The sequence below is a fragment of the Mustela putorius genome, unplaced genomic scaffold (assembly GCF_011764305.1).
Source record: "Mustela putorius furo isolate JIRA1106 unplaced genomic scaffold, ASM1176430v1.1 tig00000831_pilon_pilon_pilon, whole genome shotgun sequence".
Lineage (NCBI taxonomy): Eukaryota > Metazoa > Chordata > Mammalia > Carnivora > Mustelidae > Mustela > Mustela putorius.
In genome coordinates this window covers 8,297,109-8,313,212 of record NW_025421490.1, presented here as the reverse complement: position 1 = coordinate 8,313,212, position 16,104 = coordinate 8,297,109, and the positions used below count along the sequence as shown (strand labels likewise).

The window sequence follows — 16,104 nt, the reverse complement described above, 5'->3', positions numbered from 1 at the left end:
CACCAAGGTGCCCCTGGCTATGTTTTCTTCTACAAGCTTTAGGATTGCAAGTATCACATTTAAGTCTTTAATCCATTTTGAGTTTATTTTTGTGTGTGGTCTAAGAAAGTGGTCCGGTTTCATTTTTTTTATGTGTAGCTGTCTAATCGTCCCAGCACCATTTATAGAAGTTTGGCTTTACCCCATTGTATGTTCTTGCTTCCTTTGTCATAGATTGGCCATAAAAGCATGGGTTTATTTCTGGGCTCTCTGTCCATTCTACTGACCTACGTGTCTACCTTTGTGCCAATACCATATTGCTTCGATTACTACAGCTTTGTTGTAGATCCTGTGGTCTGGGAGTATGATATTTCCAACTTTGTTCTTTCTTGAGATTGTTTTGGCTCAAGGGGGTTTCCATACGAGTTTTAGGATTATTTGTTCTAGCTCTGTGCAAAATGTTGTACATACCAAGACTTTATCTTGGTCTTGGTTTTGTATCTTAAAGAGTTTCTTCTTTTCTACTGCTTCAGAGCAGCCCATTGTATGACTGAACTGTAATTTATATTGGCTTAAAAACATGGACATTTAGATCATCCCCACCTTTTGATAGGTTAAAATTGTAATACCTTTAATATAGATCATTTCACACACATGTGAATGAATCTGTGGAACATATTTCTAGAAATATCTGGCTTAGCCATACTTACATTTTCATTTCTTTTCAAGTTTCTTTCTGGGCCCTGCTCTGGCACTTTCCCCTTACCTATTCTTGACTAGTAACTGTCTTCATTGGGGTGAGATTATGTCTTTTGTAGTTTATTATCATTTTTCATGGGATCTAGAGAGACCCAGGAGCTCAGCGGCTATGTTTGACTCACACGCTGAACCCGAAATTGCTGGGGCCCCTCTGCTGTCAATGCGAACTTTGGGTTAACATTTTATCTACGGAGGAGTAGCTTGTAAGGCCGTCTGTGTATATTGCTGCATTCAAGTCCTTTTTTGGTCTCTGGCACACCTGGAAGTGGAAGGTGGGAAAACACAAGGCTCAGACCTGGGCCTTGGGGCATTTTCACGCGAAGCTTTGAATTCAAAACTGGTTTGCCGAAATTCTGACAATCAGTTATTTTCCTTTGTTGCCTCTTATTACTCCATCACTCCCCAAGCTTTGAGTTCTCCTCGAGTCCAGAATTTGAGAGCAGGGACTGCATTTGGAAGAGGATCTAAGGAACTAGCAACAGGGAAGGGAAGAAAGCGGGTAGCAGGCGTGTTGTCTAGAAAGTTGTACTGCAGGTGGACGGCACCTGTGACCCTGCTGAGGACCTGCTCTGGTAAATACTCAGCAAACCCACACCTCACAGTTATCCCACCCAGAGGCCCCGGGAGCTCGGCTATACCGATTCCTACTGTGCTTGGTTGACCTAATGACCTAATCATTAGCTAAAACCTAAAAGTCAACTCAAGTATCTTAAAGGCAGAAGGGTGAGCAGGGGTCAGTTTTCTAAACAGAGAAAGTTGCCCCAAGGATAGGTAGTGGACGTGTGTCGTGCTCTGGCTAACTGGAATCAATTCTTTCCTCTGGCGACACTAATTTCTCGTGAGGAGCCAGCTGGCCCACGGTGTCCTCTCAAGAGACTGTCACCCAAGCTATCTTGCCCTCCCAAGGAGCGGCCGCATAAGCCAATCTCGCCATCTCGGGAAGGGGAGACATTGTTGATGAGGGTGTGTTAGAGGATGCCCTGTGCTGGTTTCTGCTGCTTCGGGACCATTCTGTTCTCCCAAGGAATTCCATTTTTGTTCATGGTAGACAAGGATAGTTTCTGTTTTTACAAAGAACTCTGAGGAAGGCAGGAAGAGACCCATGTCCCAGAACCTTTTAAGAGTATTTTTGCCACATCTCTTGTGTAACGCTTACTTCTCAGCAGATTCTCTCACCCACCCACCCCCCCCCCACACACACACTGTTTTTAAACTTGTCTGTGCTCATAGGTAGAAAAGCAATTAATTTAGGGTGATTTTAAAATCTGGCCACTTAATTTGTTTCTATTTGCTCTTGGGATTTTCTTATGTAAGTGAGTTCTTTTTCCTTCCCATAATTAGCTTTCTTTGATTTGATTGCCCCAGGCTGAGACCTCAGAAATAATAGTCATTGTGGCCCATTCTTCTCTAGTTTGTGACCTTACAACTGTTTCTAAAGCTTCACCCTTAATGAGTCACCACGTGATGTTAGGTGTAGGAAGATAGCTTTTTATCAAGTTAAAATTTCTTCTTTCCCTAGCTTAGCTGTTAAAGTTTATTGATGCTGTTTCATTAGGATTGTGGGCTCCTCCCCCTACAATGTGAAGAATTTTAAGTGTGTACTAATACTGAAACAACCTTGCATCCCTGGGATAATCCCCAACTTGGTCATCATGTTTTATCTTTTAGTAGATACCTGGATTAGATTTAACATTTTGTTCAGGACTTTTCCATTTGTATTAACAGGCCTCTAGCTTCCCCCACTCCAAACCCTTTGGTGGGCCATCCTGGTTATTTTAGTACGTAACGCTGATCTTACAGAATATACTGACTAGTTCACTCTAATCCAGGCCTCACACTAACATTATTCCAGTTGGTTGTTAACCTGTTGCCATTATCCTCACTGTAGCTCCCCTGAATTTAAGTCAACTTCAAATAAGTTTATGATAACTTGCCGGGAGTGATTGACCTATGACCTTGTCTTCAAGGCATTTCATTGAGGTGTTCTGACATTTGATACCTAATTTAAAAATCAGACTCATTAAGTAAATTCTTCCAAATTCTCCCGTCAAGTAGGGTCACAGTTCCCAGACACAGGAGACTTAAAAATCCAACTCCAAAACCACTCCCCACAAGGTCCTTAGGCAACGATTTGGTTTCTGTCAAGGTTCCAGTTTTATCTAAATGGCAGCGAACAGCAGGGACTCTTACCTGCTTTCTTCCATGCAGCATCACTGACATTTGCCCATGTTGTTTTTTGCCAACCGTTAGTTTTTTATTCTGCTGTGTGGACAGACCAGTCTGTTTATCCTTTCATTTCCTGGTGGACATTTTGGCTACTACAGATAGAACAGTGACAACGTGCAGACTAGTCTTCGTGTGGACGTGGGCTTTCATTTCCGTTATGGCTGGAGGCTGCAGAATGTAGGTTTAGCTTGTGAGAAATGACCAAACACCTTCAGAGCACGTGTAGTGTTTAACCTGGCCACCAGCAATGCAGCAGATCCACTTGCTTCCTCAGCGTGACCCGCAGGACAGCCATGTTTGTTCTGCAAACGTCATTCTGAGAGGTAAGCAGCCGCTCACTCACGACAGAACAATGGGCGTTTCCCTAATGACTGAGGACGCCATGTCTGGTCACGTGCTTGTTCGCAGTCTCCGTCCTTTGGTTAAGTGTCCAAATTTTCCCCATTTTAAAAGCGAGTCGGTCTACTTACTGAGTTTAAGAGTTCTTTATAGATACAAAGGTTTTGTTGGGGTTTTCACAAATATTTTCTCTCAGTCTGTGATTTGTCTTTTCATTCTCTTTAGTCTTTCAAAGAGAAGTTTTTGATTTTTACCAAGTCCAATTTACTATATAATTTGTACTTTTTGTGTCTTTTGAGAAATCTTTGCCAAATCCAAAGTCACTTTAACTTTCCCTTATTTCCTTCTAGATTAATAGTGGTAGCTTTTACAGTAAATTGTGCCCTCACTTCCCTTCCCCTCTTTGCTCCCCACCAAATCCTGGCAATCCAACTTTGGCATTTTCTAGAAATACTATTTGCCAAGTAACCCTCTTCTGCTAAGCTCTCATCATTCTAATAGCCTCTCAGCTGACTGCCTTCTATCCTTAACCCGTAATATTCTTTGGATTATTTTTTACTGTAGTAGAAAACACCTAACATTAAATATACCGTCTTAACTGGATCTTGGGCTAGAGGCCCGTACCTAAAACACAGAGCTGCACTAACACCCTGAGCCTCTTCTTCAACGTACATGGAAGTTCAGTTCCTCGTTCACACTAGCCACATTTCGACTGCTCAACAGCCACGTGTGGCTCACTGGCCATCACGCTAGGGAGCAAAAGTATTTCTAACACCTCTTTTTTTTTTATTAAAGATTTTTTTTTTTTTTTTTTTTTGGACAGAGAGATCACAAGTAGGCAGAGAGGCAGGCAGAGAAAGAGAGGAGGAAGCAGGCTCCCTGGTGAGCAGAGAGCCCGATGCAGGACTCGATCCCAGGACCCTGAGATCATGACCTGAGCCGAAGGCAGCGGCTTAACCCACTGAGCCACCCAGGAGCCCTAACACCTGTTTTTTGGACAATGTTGCTGTACACGAATAATTGCTTTCATTTTTAAAGCATTTAGTTCAGGCACCGTAGTTATGTTTTAACCCTCAAATAACACTGAGGTAGACTAAATATGAGGTAAGAACATCCAAGTTCTATCAGGGTAAGTACCTTACCTAAAGGAATCCTTTAAAGCTTGACAAAGCTCTTTACTGCCAATCTATGCAAAACACATTTGAGTGCTTCTCACAGAACATATTCCATCCCAATGCGATGTACTTAGTACACAATTTCCTTTGTCCTTTTCATTTGAAACAGTACATATGGGAAATCCCTAATTAAGGCATCCTCTTGCTTCTTTCTCAGTATACATGCTCTATGCCCTACCGTATGTGATGAAACGTGAACAAAAAGCTTCACCTCCCGTCCACATCCACAGCACATCCCTGCATCCAAGTGGACGTTCGCCTGCCCCCACTTCTCTAAACGACAATCCCCACCCCCCATTACTGTCAACTTCCAAGAAGAGTCTGATTATTCCAGCCAATTGGTCCTGTTCCTGGCTACTTGGATCCACGCGGGGAGCTTCTGATCCTAGATTCTCCCACTCCACGATTAGAAGTGCGCGTTAAGAGCATCTGGAACTTAACAGTCCCTACAATGAGCCTGACGTACAACCAGACTTGGGAGTAAAAACTTGACCATCTCAGTCTTAAGAGAGGTAAATTCGGGGGCACTTGGCTGGCTCAGTCGGTAGAGCAAGCGACTCTTGATCTTGGTGTCGTGAGTTTGAGCCCCATATTGAGTGTGGAGCCTACTTAAAAAAAAAAAAAAAAAAAAAAATTTTTCTTCTTGTTTCCTCCAAGATAACAGAGAAAAGAAAGAAAAAGACACACTTTGACACACTTTTTATAGCCTGGTTGTACTTCATTCCTCCCAGATACGCACAATGCTTAACAAGGGACTGAAGTTTATTTATCATACACACAAGTCATGTCTGACCACTGAGAAAATGCTATTTACATAAAACATCATAGATTAAAAATACATAGTATTTGTATTTTAATACAACGGGGGTCCCAGGATTCCAACAAGGAGGTCTGACTCCCCCTCTGCAGTATAGGCGTCGCTCTGCTACCAAGAACGCTAGTGGAGGTAAACTCCAGCAGTGCATCTCTCGGGAGTCAGGCACGCGAGACTTTCACACACCAGGCCTGGCATCTGTAGAGGAAGATACTGCCTCTTCGGCGCACGGAACAACGTCTGGGTCTTCCACAGCCGAGTCCTCACCCGTTTCCTCTTCTGAGTCACACTCCTGACTATTTGGTGATTCGATGTTACCCAGAGGCTCCTCCTGCAGTCGCTTTTGAAAGAATAAACCAACAATTTACTGTAAACACCGTAAAGGCCGAGTCCGCTAGCAGTGTGCTGGCAGCACTGGCCCTCACTGTCCTGACGAGGTGCTTCTCATAATAGCTCTCCGGTAAATTCACTGACAGTCAGTCAAGCGTTCTGTTCAAGTACCCCCCCCATGCTAGACCCCATTTCAGCAAAGTCACAGCACTAAGGGTGTGCTCGTTTTAAAGCACAACGTGCCTTGCAGACCAGGGCCTCGCAAGCTACCCAGAGCGAAGGCCCAGGCTCTCTGACTTCCAGTCTGCGGGGACCAACATTCACATGGCGGTTAGGAGAGCTGTCACGGCACTTCCAAATGAAAACCTTAAACAGAATTCTGTCCTGGCTTAAAACGTAAGCGATTCAGTACTAGAAAAGCTTTTATTTGAAAACTTTCTTCCTATCAGCAAGATGACTTTTTGCGAACATGAGTAAGTTTAAGACCTACTGTTTAGTCCAAGACTGTAAAGTAATAGTCATCAGTCTAATTCTTTGTTTTTCTTTAAAGATTTATTTATGAGAGAGGGAGAGAGAGGATGGGATGGAGTGTGCCGGGAGGAGGGGCAGAGGGAGGAGGAGGGAGAAAAACCCGGGCCGATTCCGTGCTAAGTGTGGAGCCCAACGCAGGGCTTGCTCTCAAGACCCTCATATCATGACCTGAGCTGAAACCAAGAGCTGGGACACTCAACCCACTGAGCCACACTCAACCCACTGAAACCCCCACCCCTGCAGGCTTATTCTTATAAACACATTAGCTTCTTCCAAATTAAAAAGTCAGGTGTGGGGGGGCCCCCGGGTAGCTCAGTGGGTCAAGCCTCTGCCTTCCGCTCAGGTTCTGATCTCAGGGTCCTGGGATTGAGTCCTGCATCGAGCTCTCTGCTCAGCAGGGGGCCTGCTCCCACCCACCCCGTCCACGTCGGCTGCTCTGTCTACTTGTGGTCTCTCTGTCAAATAAATAAAATCTTTAAAAAAAAAAAAAAAAGGTAGGACCACCAACCTTACGTAGTACGCCAATTAACCGCTTTATAAGTGACAGTAATGTCACAGTGGCATTCACATTAAATAAAAACCTGTCTAAAAACTTGTCAATTGTGAAAGAGAAAAATTTTCCATGTAGAAGTAAATCCCTTTTCATATTTGTGCAAGAAAAGTGCTGTCCTTTTGCGACACGATTATGCTGCTATCCAACAGTCACGGGCCCTTCTTATGCGCAGGGACGTCTCTCCACTTTCCTTGGCGTAACTCCTTAGTCTCCCCACCAGCCCACGAGGCGCACAGCCCTCCGCCCTCTCACAGGTGAGCAGGAAGACGAAGCCCGGACTCGGCCTGACTCAGCAGAGGTCACGGTGCTGGACCGGGAGCTAAGCCTCAGACGCAGGAAGTCTGACTGACTACGCGGACTGCACCGCTGCCCCAAGTGATGAAACAGAGGCCCGCGCGTCGGGGAGCGCGAAGTGCCCACCTCTATCACCTCCGCCATGTACTGCACGTGCTGGGCCACCTCGGCCAGCTCCTCGTTCTCCCTCCTCAGGCGGGCGATTTCACTGTCCTTCCGTTCAATTTCTTTATGAAGCTGCACGACAGAAACCAAGTTCAGTGTCCCCCACGTCTGCTAAGCTACGCGCCAGACTGATGCGCCTCCAAGGCCCCGAGAGGCACGCTGACACCAAGTTCCGAACAACGGCGCCCGGTTCCGGTCAGCCCGACCCGGGCCGCCAGCCGCGCTCGTGCACAGCCCGCCAGCAAACACGCGAGCAGGACCGGAACCGCGCAGGACCGGAAGCGCGCAGGACGGTAACCGCGGAGCGCCACAAACCGCCGCAGGACAGGAACCGCGGAGCGTCACGAACCGCCGCAGCCGGCGCTCCGCTCTTACCGTCTCATTCTCCTTCAGCGCTTCATAGAGCGCCTGCCGCCGTTTTTCTGCCACTTCTTTCCAATATTGAGAGGATGGATTTTCTAGAATAAATTAACGTTTTTAGGTAAACCTTGAAAATAATTACTATTATATGCTGCTGTAAAAACCCAGTAATTTTTCTACTAAAAAATATTCCCACAATGCTCACAGAACGTCGCAGCTTCCTCTGCGGCCTCCCCTGCCATCCCGATTCGACCCCGTGCGCGGCCGCGCCCAGCTCGGCCGCGTCTCCGCTGCCTCCCCGCTGCCTCCCCGCAGCTTCCGCCGCGCAAATCCCTTTCTCCAAGTCCCTCTCTAGATACTTCTCTTCGGAAAAGACGATTTCCAAGTCTTGTGACACTTAAAGGCGATGTAACACCAGGGCTGTCGTATTAATCACGACCCTTTTCTTTCATATCTCATCCATATTTGGATCTTACAGAGAGGTAAAGCCTGTCCAGATTCACAGTATACTTAAAACCGTAAGAAATTTTAAATTATCAAACATTTGAGTAAAGTATTTAATAGTGTCTCCAGATTAAGAGGCTGTGGGCAGAGTTCAGAACAGTATAATAAATGATTATTTTATTTAATGTTTAAATACTAAATTAACGTTAACAATTTATTAAGTGATTATAACTAAGAAATTTAAGATAAAAGTGGCATATTTTTTCATACCTGCAATCATAAGATCATATGCTTCTTGAGTAACTTCACTAAAATTTATATTTTCACTGTGTTCTGGGACAGTAACAACTCCAGAGCTGGTAGCCTTGGATGTTAACTGGTCGTTCCAGTGTTTCGTTTTGGACAAGCCTTTAACCAACTATAATGAAAATACATACATCAATCTCATTTATTTTGATCTAACGAACGAGACAGCAGGGTGGTTTTGTCATGTATGTATTAAAAATAGAACAGTCATATGTCTCTGGCATTTTTGGATCTTTAAAAAAAAAATCACACAAATTGAAAATTCTACCAAAATTGTAGTTATTTTTTAGGAATTTTGTTTGTAGCAACTATCTTAGGTCTAAAGCTTATCTGAAATTATTTTTATTGTTTAAATAACTGAGTACCACAGAAAGGCAGAATTTTCAAACCTGTGAAAGTCCAGACACCCTCGACTGTGATTTTCTCCTTTACAGACGGGGTAACTGAAGGAATCTACCATTTTATTCCCCAAACATCAAACATTGCTCCCGTAGGCTCATCTGCAACCCCGCACCTCATCTCAGTGCTACTGCAGGTCTTCCTACCGAGTCTCAACTTCCTAAACTGAACCACCAAATCAAAAACCGTTTCTGTGAGGAACACACAATGGTTATTCTTGAACTATTTCCAAGTTTCAATGATTCAGGCGTCTCCGATCAAGGAAATCTTGGAAGAGTCTTTATTGTAAAGTCAGTATCATCTGCACCCCACTCTAGCCCAGTAATACATACCTCATTTTCTCTTCCAACAAGGGACCCAGCTGCAGAAGGCTGAATCATCTTCAGCGTTCTTCTGGGCACAGGACTATTCTACAAGTAAATAGAATTTATTATCTGGTTACTGAGTTGCCAAATGGGTTATTACTCTCTCATTCCTACTATAATTTAGGAGACAGAAAACACTAAGAATACTAGTGTTTGGTCTGCCATGTAATATTATATATGAGCAATATATTGTTTTTTTTTAACTAGCGAACTTGTTAGTTCCCTAATATAATAAAGGTTAAAGAAATCCCAATGGGTCACATTACCTAAACCTGACACAAGTAGCTTTTCTCCTTACATTACAATCAATCCATGCTGTATTATAGTCATCTTGTCAACTAACTGTAGCTAGTTAAAAAATGTAACAAAATTTCTAAGCTCTAATACTTCAGACCATATGTGATGAAACCGAAGTCCAACAGGAATATCCGCATTCCCACTTAAAAAGGTCTGCCACAAGAAACAGAAACTTACTAGACATCATAACATCTATATGGTAGAAACCCACAAAAAAGGGGTAAACTGGGGGAAAAGGTTATTTACACAAAATATTTCTTTCCCTACTCAAAAAGATGCACCTCAGACTTCCTTTAAATAGTGACTATCCCCTAACACACATATATGTAGTCACCAAAGGAGGACAATTTTCAAGAACACACCTTACACAGAAGCAAATGCACATCCAAGAGGACCACACCCCCCATCTTCACCTGACTGCAGAAGACGTTTCAAGCCCATTCCTACCCAGACAGCCACAAAGTCAGGGCCAGGGGCACACCAGAATACTGTGAATTTGCCCACACTGCTGTTCTGGAGAAACCACAGCCTTCCTTTCCTGATCTGAAAGCGCTCTCTCTTTTTGCAAAAAATCATTAGTTATCCTGCCGCCACGGGACGGCAAACAATGGTGAACACTCAAACAAGGGCAGCAAGAACATGACACCGAAGCAGCGTGAGAAAGTTACGGCTTCCAGCTGCACTTCCCAGCACTAGAGCTCACCTTTCCCACGGGACAGTTTCTGCTGCCGGTTATGATCTCACTACTGACCTGAAGAACTGACGCCAACTACTCCGAGAACAAACATTACAACAACATTAAAGATGTAATTTAGATTACAGATCAGTCAACAGCCTCCAGACAAACAGAAGAAAAACCAAACTCTGGACCCTCAAGAATAGGAGGTGTTAATCCATTTAAATGCTTGCTGCTAAATAATGGCCACAGAAGCCAGATAAATCACTGCCACACACACAGAAATGACCATTTTCAAGATTAACTTTTATGCATGTAAGCTTGAAGCACCCAGCCCCCACAACAGAATATGGCTATTCTCATTTTCTTTATATAGATCATGCACTGGAAAAACAGACTCCTTAGAGCCAAGATGTTCAGGTTCTTTTTTTAAAAAAGATTTTAGTTATTTATTTGACAGACAGAGATCACAAGTAGGCAGAGAGCCAGGCAGAGAGAGGAGGAAGCAGGCTCCCTACTGAGCAGAGAGCTCGATGTAGGGCTCCATCCCAGGACCCTGAGATCATGACCTGAGCCGAAGGCAGAGGCTTTAACCCACTGAGCCACCCAGGCGCCCCAAGACGTTCAGGTTCTTAGATACTAATGCGTCTTAATCTTTTTAGAAAACCACAGAGGATTCCAGGAAAACCCTCCTCTCTCTCTCCCCAAAAGAAAAAAGAAAAACAAAAAACAATACAAGAGCAGTACTCACACAGAATTTTGCATAATTGGTAAGAAATCCATAAACTCCTATAATTCACTCTTACAGATCTGGTTTTAGTCCCATTTCCTCCTTTTACAGAGACATAAGCTGAAGCTAGGATGCTCAATAATTCACCCAACATCACAGTTTTGGAGGTTAAATCAAGAACCACACAGAACCCAGTCCTTTTATATCCAAGATAGCTGTACTCTAGCTAAATAAACATTAGATTTTTCTTTAGATATAAGGATCTGCTGAAATGATATAAACTGTCTGGGATCTGTCTCAAATTAATTAGGCAACTTAAGGAGGAGTGAATGACAATGAAGATGAAACAAGATTAGCCATATACTTTTAACTGTTGAAAATTGGGAAGTTGAGATTATTATGCTATTTACTATTTTTGAATATTTGAAAATTTTTCTAACAAAATATCTAAGCACACACACAAAGATCAGTGAGAAGATATTAGCATCCTAAATGGAAAGGGACGGACTCAAATTACCAATGCAGAGTGTTATTTAAGAAAAACAATGTAAGGACACAAAGGCAAGGTAAGTCTATCAGAAAGCATCTGCTATCACTTATCACTTTTATTTACTCTATTTAAATCTGCAAAATGATAGTTTTCCTGAAGATGTGGTCTCTCTCATTCCCTCACCCTCTAAATTGTGTGGCAGAACCTCATTAAGTTGTAAACTCACTTAGAACTTGAAGAGCAAGGGACGCCTGGGTGGCTCAGTTGGTTCAGCAGCTGCCTTGGGCTCAGGTCATGATCCCAGAGTCCTGGGATCGAGTCCCACATGGGGCTCCTTGCTCGGCAGGGAGCCTGCTTCTCCCTCTGCCTCTGTCTGCCACTCTGTCTGCCTGTGCTCGCTCTCTCTCCCTCTCTCTCTGATAAATAAATAAAATCTTTAAAAAAAAAAAAAAAAAAAAAGAACTTGAAGAGCAAAATCAGTCAAAGTTACAAATTCAAAATTAAACTCTGTTCTTATTATTATACAAATAAAGATTTCCAGTGATGGCATCCTAATGGGATTCAAGAAGCAGAGCAAACAAGCGGGTTCGATGGGAGTAAGTATGATGTTCTCTGGTCACACGTGCATTATGACGTAGAATGTGTCTCTGTGGACAAAGACACCAATTCTCAAGACACAGAGGATTTTAATAGAGTCATTTTATGAAATGAAGGAGTGGAAAGAAAGCAACCACAATCTTATTTACAGAGAATCCTAAGGAATCTCTAAAAAAAACTACCAGATCTAATAAGTTCAGCAAGTTATAGGATTTAATATCAAACTCAAAATGCAAAAATCAACTGTTTTCCATATACTAGCAATGAACACACAGAAAATTTAATTTATGAAACAACTCTATCTACAGTAGCATGAAAAATAAAATACTTAAGAAAAATTTAAACAAAAGTATAAAACTCAATACTCTGAAAACTACCAAAACATTGTTGAAAGAAATTAAAGACCTAAACAAATGGAAAGAGATCGCGTTCAACCACAATTAATTTTTTTAAAGTTTTCTATTGTTACCTGTCCTCCGGCCCAAAAGTTCGGCACTTCAAAGTTTATGGAAACGATGGCCAGATTAAATTTAGTTAAATTACATCAAAGTGCTTCTAAACCACATGCTCTAAGAAATGATGGTTATTCTGTCACATACCTTTACATTCTCTCTGCTTCCCTCTTGTTTCTGCTTCATACTCGGATTCATTATGCACCTGGTAAAATACCAAAAAACTAGTAATTTATATCATAAACAGAAAACGGTTTGCACCTGAAGGTGGAGTTTAGATTCTTCTGATGTTGAAAGTATTTACAACCACAGAAATCATTACTACTGTACAGCAGAAGTACCATCTTCTCTCACTGTACCCACACTCAGTCCTATCAATGACTACAGTTGACTAAAGTCAGTAACTCTTACTATCCATACTCAACACCCCCCCCCACGGTAATTCTGGTTGGAAACACCTTGTTGCAACACGAAAATTCGGTATTCTAAACATTGTTACTTACAAAACACGGTGGGGTCCTGGGTTAAACAGAGGGTTCAAAAAAAACCTGAGGAATGGTCACCAGGTACGTGGGTATATTCAAGTCTGTCCTAAAGAATAACATTCTAGGGGCGCCTATGGGACTGTCGGTTCAGTGCTTGCCTTTGGCTTAGGGTATGATCTCAGGGTTCTAGGATCCAGCCCCAGGATGGGCTCCTGCTCAGCAGGGGGTCTACCCCCTCCACCTGCTGCTTCCCCAGTTTGCTCATTCTCTCAAATGAATAATTTTTTTTTTAAGAATAGCATCCTAACTTTGTTCTATATATTTTTTAAGATTTTATTTATTTATTTGACAGATATCACAGGCGGGCAGAAAGTCAGGCAGAGACAAAGAGAGGGGGAAGCAGGCTCCCTGTTGAGCAGAGAGCCCAAGGCAGGTCTTTGGTCTTTATCCCAGGACCCTGAGACCAGGACCTAAGCCGAAGGCAGAGGCTTTAACCCACTGAGCCACCCAGGCGCCCCTAATGCTGCCATTTCAAAGGCAGTTTTAAGCTATAATAAAATTGGCTCTGATAACCATCAATACGATAGTAGTGATTTCATATCCGATCTAATGAGATTATGTATTCACACTGGTAGGGAATGTTTAACCATCACTGTGAACCGAGGGCGGGAAGCAAGGCCGAGCGAGCAGCAGATACAGGAATTATGCAATGTGGTTAACCAGACCGCAGGGCCGGACTCGCGGCAAACCCAAACTCGGAACCGCCCGCACAGGTCTGCGCCTGCCCAAACCCACCTCCCTGCGGGCTGTAGATTACACCTGTACTGGGTGCAGCGACTTCCCAACTCGGGACCATGACTCACCTCCAGTTCATGCCTCTACACGGCACCTCAGCACAGGCACAGCCGAGAAAGCTTTAGTTAACCCAAAACACCCCAACTGTCGGATGCACCCTATTTCCCCTTCCGTCTCATGGTACGCAAAGGCTGGCGGGGACCCACTGAACGGAGCAATGTTTTCTCAAACTGCGGGTCGCAGCCCGGGATCCCCAAATCGTTGACTTGGGTCACGAACAGTATTTGGAAAAAGGGGACTGACGAGATGAGGAAACTCCGAGCGCAAAGCACGCGAGGCGCCAGGGCTGCTTCGTGAAACTTCCCCCGTCGCCCGGCTGCGCCCCGAACGGCGATGTACAGCGGGTTCCGCGAGCGTCGCGGCCCAAACCGGTGCGCCCCGACCAAGGGTGGTCTTCCGTAGGTTCGTCGTACTCGGGTCGGCGGCCCTGCAGCTTCCCTCTCCGCACAGGGCCGGGTCCCCAGGGAACGCAGACGAACGGGAGACCCCAGGGTCACCAGCCCCGGGTCGTCTTCAACGGGCGACGCGGGACCCAGCGACCTTCCCCCCGGGGCCCAGGCTACGGACCCCTCGGACCCCGGCCAGCTGGAGGCCCGGAGGGTGGAGGCCCCCCCTCACCGGGACAGCCGCGCACAGCCAGCCCCCCGAGGCCGCGGGCCGGGGCTCCCTCCCCAGGCCGGGGGTCGGCCGGGGGTCCGCCGGCTCCCGCCGCGGCGCACGAGTCCGGGACGCGCCCGCCAGCCAATCGGGAGCGCGGACGGGAGAGCGCGCCAAAACCGACCCAGCCAATGGGGCAACCCCTCGGCCGCGGGGCCCTGCCTCGCCCGCGCTCCCCGCAACGTCCACCCCAACCCCGGCCGCGGCCCGGCAGCCGTCCCGAGAGCGGCCCCCGCGGACCCACCTCCCTCACGCTTATCGGACGGGAGCGCTCAGTCCTCGCAGCCGACGCAGGTCGTTGCGGCGGGACAACCTCGCTCACGGTCCGCGGCTGCTGGAAAAGCTTGCGGACGGCGCTCGCGGGGCGCGACGGCCACGTGACCCGGGGGACGCCCAACGGATCCCGCCAATCGCCTCCCGCCCCGCCCCCTTCGGCCCCGCCTCTTTCCGCGCCTGCGCGGTGGGTGCTGCGCGGAGTTGGGCGGGGACGTCCGGGCGTGACTGCCTGGGGGGAGGCCGCCGCGCTCCGGCCTTTCGTCGGAATTGTCTCCTCCGCGCGGCGCTCTCTCCGGTTCTCGCCCTTTGCGAGGGCAGCGGGCGGGGCAAGCTCTCCCGGGAGGCGCCAAGTCGGGGAGAACAAACTGTTGTGTGAAAAGCCCGCGACGTACTGTGGCAGAGCGGTGGTTGGGCGGACCCGCGACTGTGCCCCGGGCCCCGAGCGCGCTGCGGTTCGGGGGAGCCCCGCGGGCCTGCCCTGGCCCTCGGTCCGACCCGCCGCCGCGCCCCGAGCGCCGGGCAAGCACCCGGGACCGGGCTGGCGCCGGAAACACAGCGCTCACCGCAGTTTTAAGGAGCGGGGTCCCCTGCCGACACCCCTAGCTTTGCTTTCTCTGGACTCTGCAAAATGCTCAGCTCCCTGCGGACAGGACGTGTGGAGCCGCCGGAGTCTGGTCCTTGGTGTCCACGGGCCGTGACGCGAGCCTGTCTTCCCGCTCCTTAGCCTCCCGAGCTGGCTCCCCTGGGCGCCCACCTGCCCACCTGCGGTCTCTCCCCGGTTTCTCTCCCCGCGACCTCACAACGTGCAGAGCGCAGCCCCGTGGTCCTGGCTTTGTGTGGGCGAAACTCGTAAAATCTAAATCCATAAACAACCCGATGACCGGGAAACTACCGGTAGACCGGATTTCCAAGGTGGGAATTCTGATGACCCGTGGCAAGTACAAGCACGGTGTCCTTTGGCTCTGGGACACCAGCCTGTCAACACAGTCCCTCCGACCTCCAGTTTCTTCATTCAGCCCCGGGGTACAAAGGGATCTTTGAAAAGATCCAAAATGGGTTAAGTATATAAAAGTCCTAATCAGGCAGCCCGCACTAGGTAGGGTTTAAGACAAAAGTTCATAATGTTGTTTCTTAACTAAAAAGCTGGGAAAGACCAATCTCTTCCGTGTGGAAATGGTGAGCAAACCAACGAGGTAGGATCATGAGGTCACGGAGTTAAAAACTAAGGAGCAATAGGGGAATTGGTGATTTTCTTAGAAGTATCATAATCCCCACTTACCCAAATGTTACCTATAGTTGTTAATAATATTGCTCAGTTTTGGAACAGCGTGGGGAAGATTTTACTTTATGTATTTCAGTATTGTTTGACTTTTTTCTCCCAATTCAACATACCAAAGGAGATGATGCCTACTTTAGGAAAAATCATGAGGCTCCCAGAATCTGAAACACCCGTTTTACCAGCTCAGGTTAGATCCTTTTTGCTTTGCCCGCTAGATGATCAGCTACTTACTGTGACTCAGATCTGCACCTGCATAGACGATCAGCTACTT

General features: G+C 46.3%; 1 protein-coding gene across 3 annotated transcripts; it reads right to left on the bottom strand.

Annotated features, from left to right (window-relative positions):
* Positions 1-5,175: 5,175 nt before the first annotated feature.
* GMNN (geminin DNA replication inhibitor) lies at positions 5,176-14,652 on the bottom strand. Of its 3 annotated transcripts, none has more exons than XM_004761243.3 (7): positions 14,523-14,652; positions 12,429-12,486; positions 9,007-9,084; positions 8,240-8,387; positions 7,541-7,623; positions 7,127-7,237; positions 5,176-5,632 (listed from the first exon to the last, which is right to left on the bottom strand). In XM_004761243.3, the coding sequence occupies exons 2-7, from the start codon at positions 12,477-12,479 to the stop codon at positions 5,471-5,473; spliced, it is 633 nt and encodes a 210-aa protein (XP_004761300.1). In that variant the 5' UTR covers positions 12,480-12,486; positions 14,523-14,652; the 3' UTR covers positions 5,176-5,470. The 3 variants fall into 3 exon arrangements, with proteins under 3 accessions (XP_004761300.1, XP_044941054.1, XP_004761299.1); XM_045085119.1 differs by lacking the exon at positions 14,523-14,652 and adding an exon at positions 14,240-14,259; XM_004761242.3 differs by lacking the exon at positions 14,523-14,652 and adding an exon at positions 13,630-14,228.
* Between the last annotated feature and the right edge of the window lie 1,452 nt (positions 14,653-16,104).

What these genes read in the sequence shown, in the direction of transcription:
- GMNN (XM_004761242.3), bottom strand. An exon ending in GAAGCAGAGAGAATGTAAAG is followed by an intron (nt 9,085 to 12,428) that starts GTATGTGACAGA and finishes ATTTACTTGTAG; the next exon opens with AATAGTCCTGTGCCCAGAAG. An exon ending in CGCTGAAGGAGAATGAGACG is followed by an intron (nt 7,238 to 7,540) that starts GTAAGAGCGGAG and finishes TCTGTCGTGCAG; the next exon opens with CTTCATAAAGAAATTGAACG.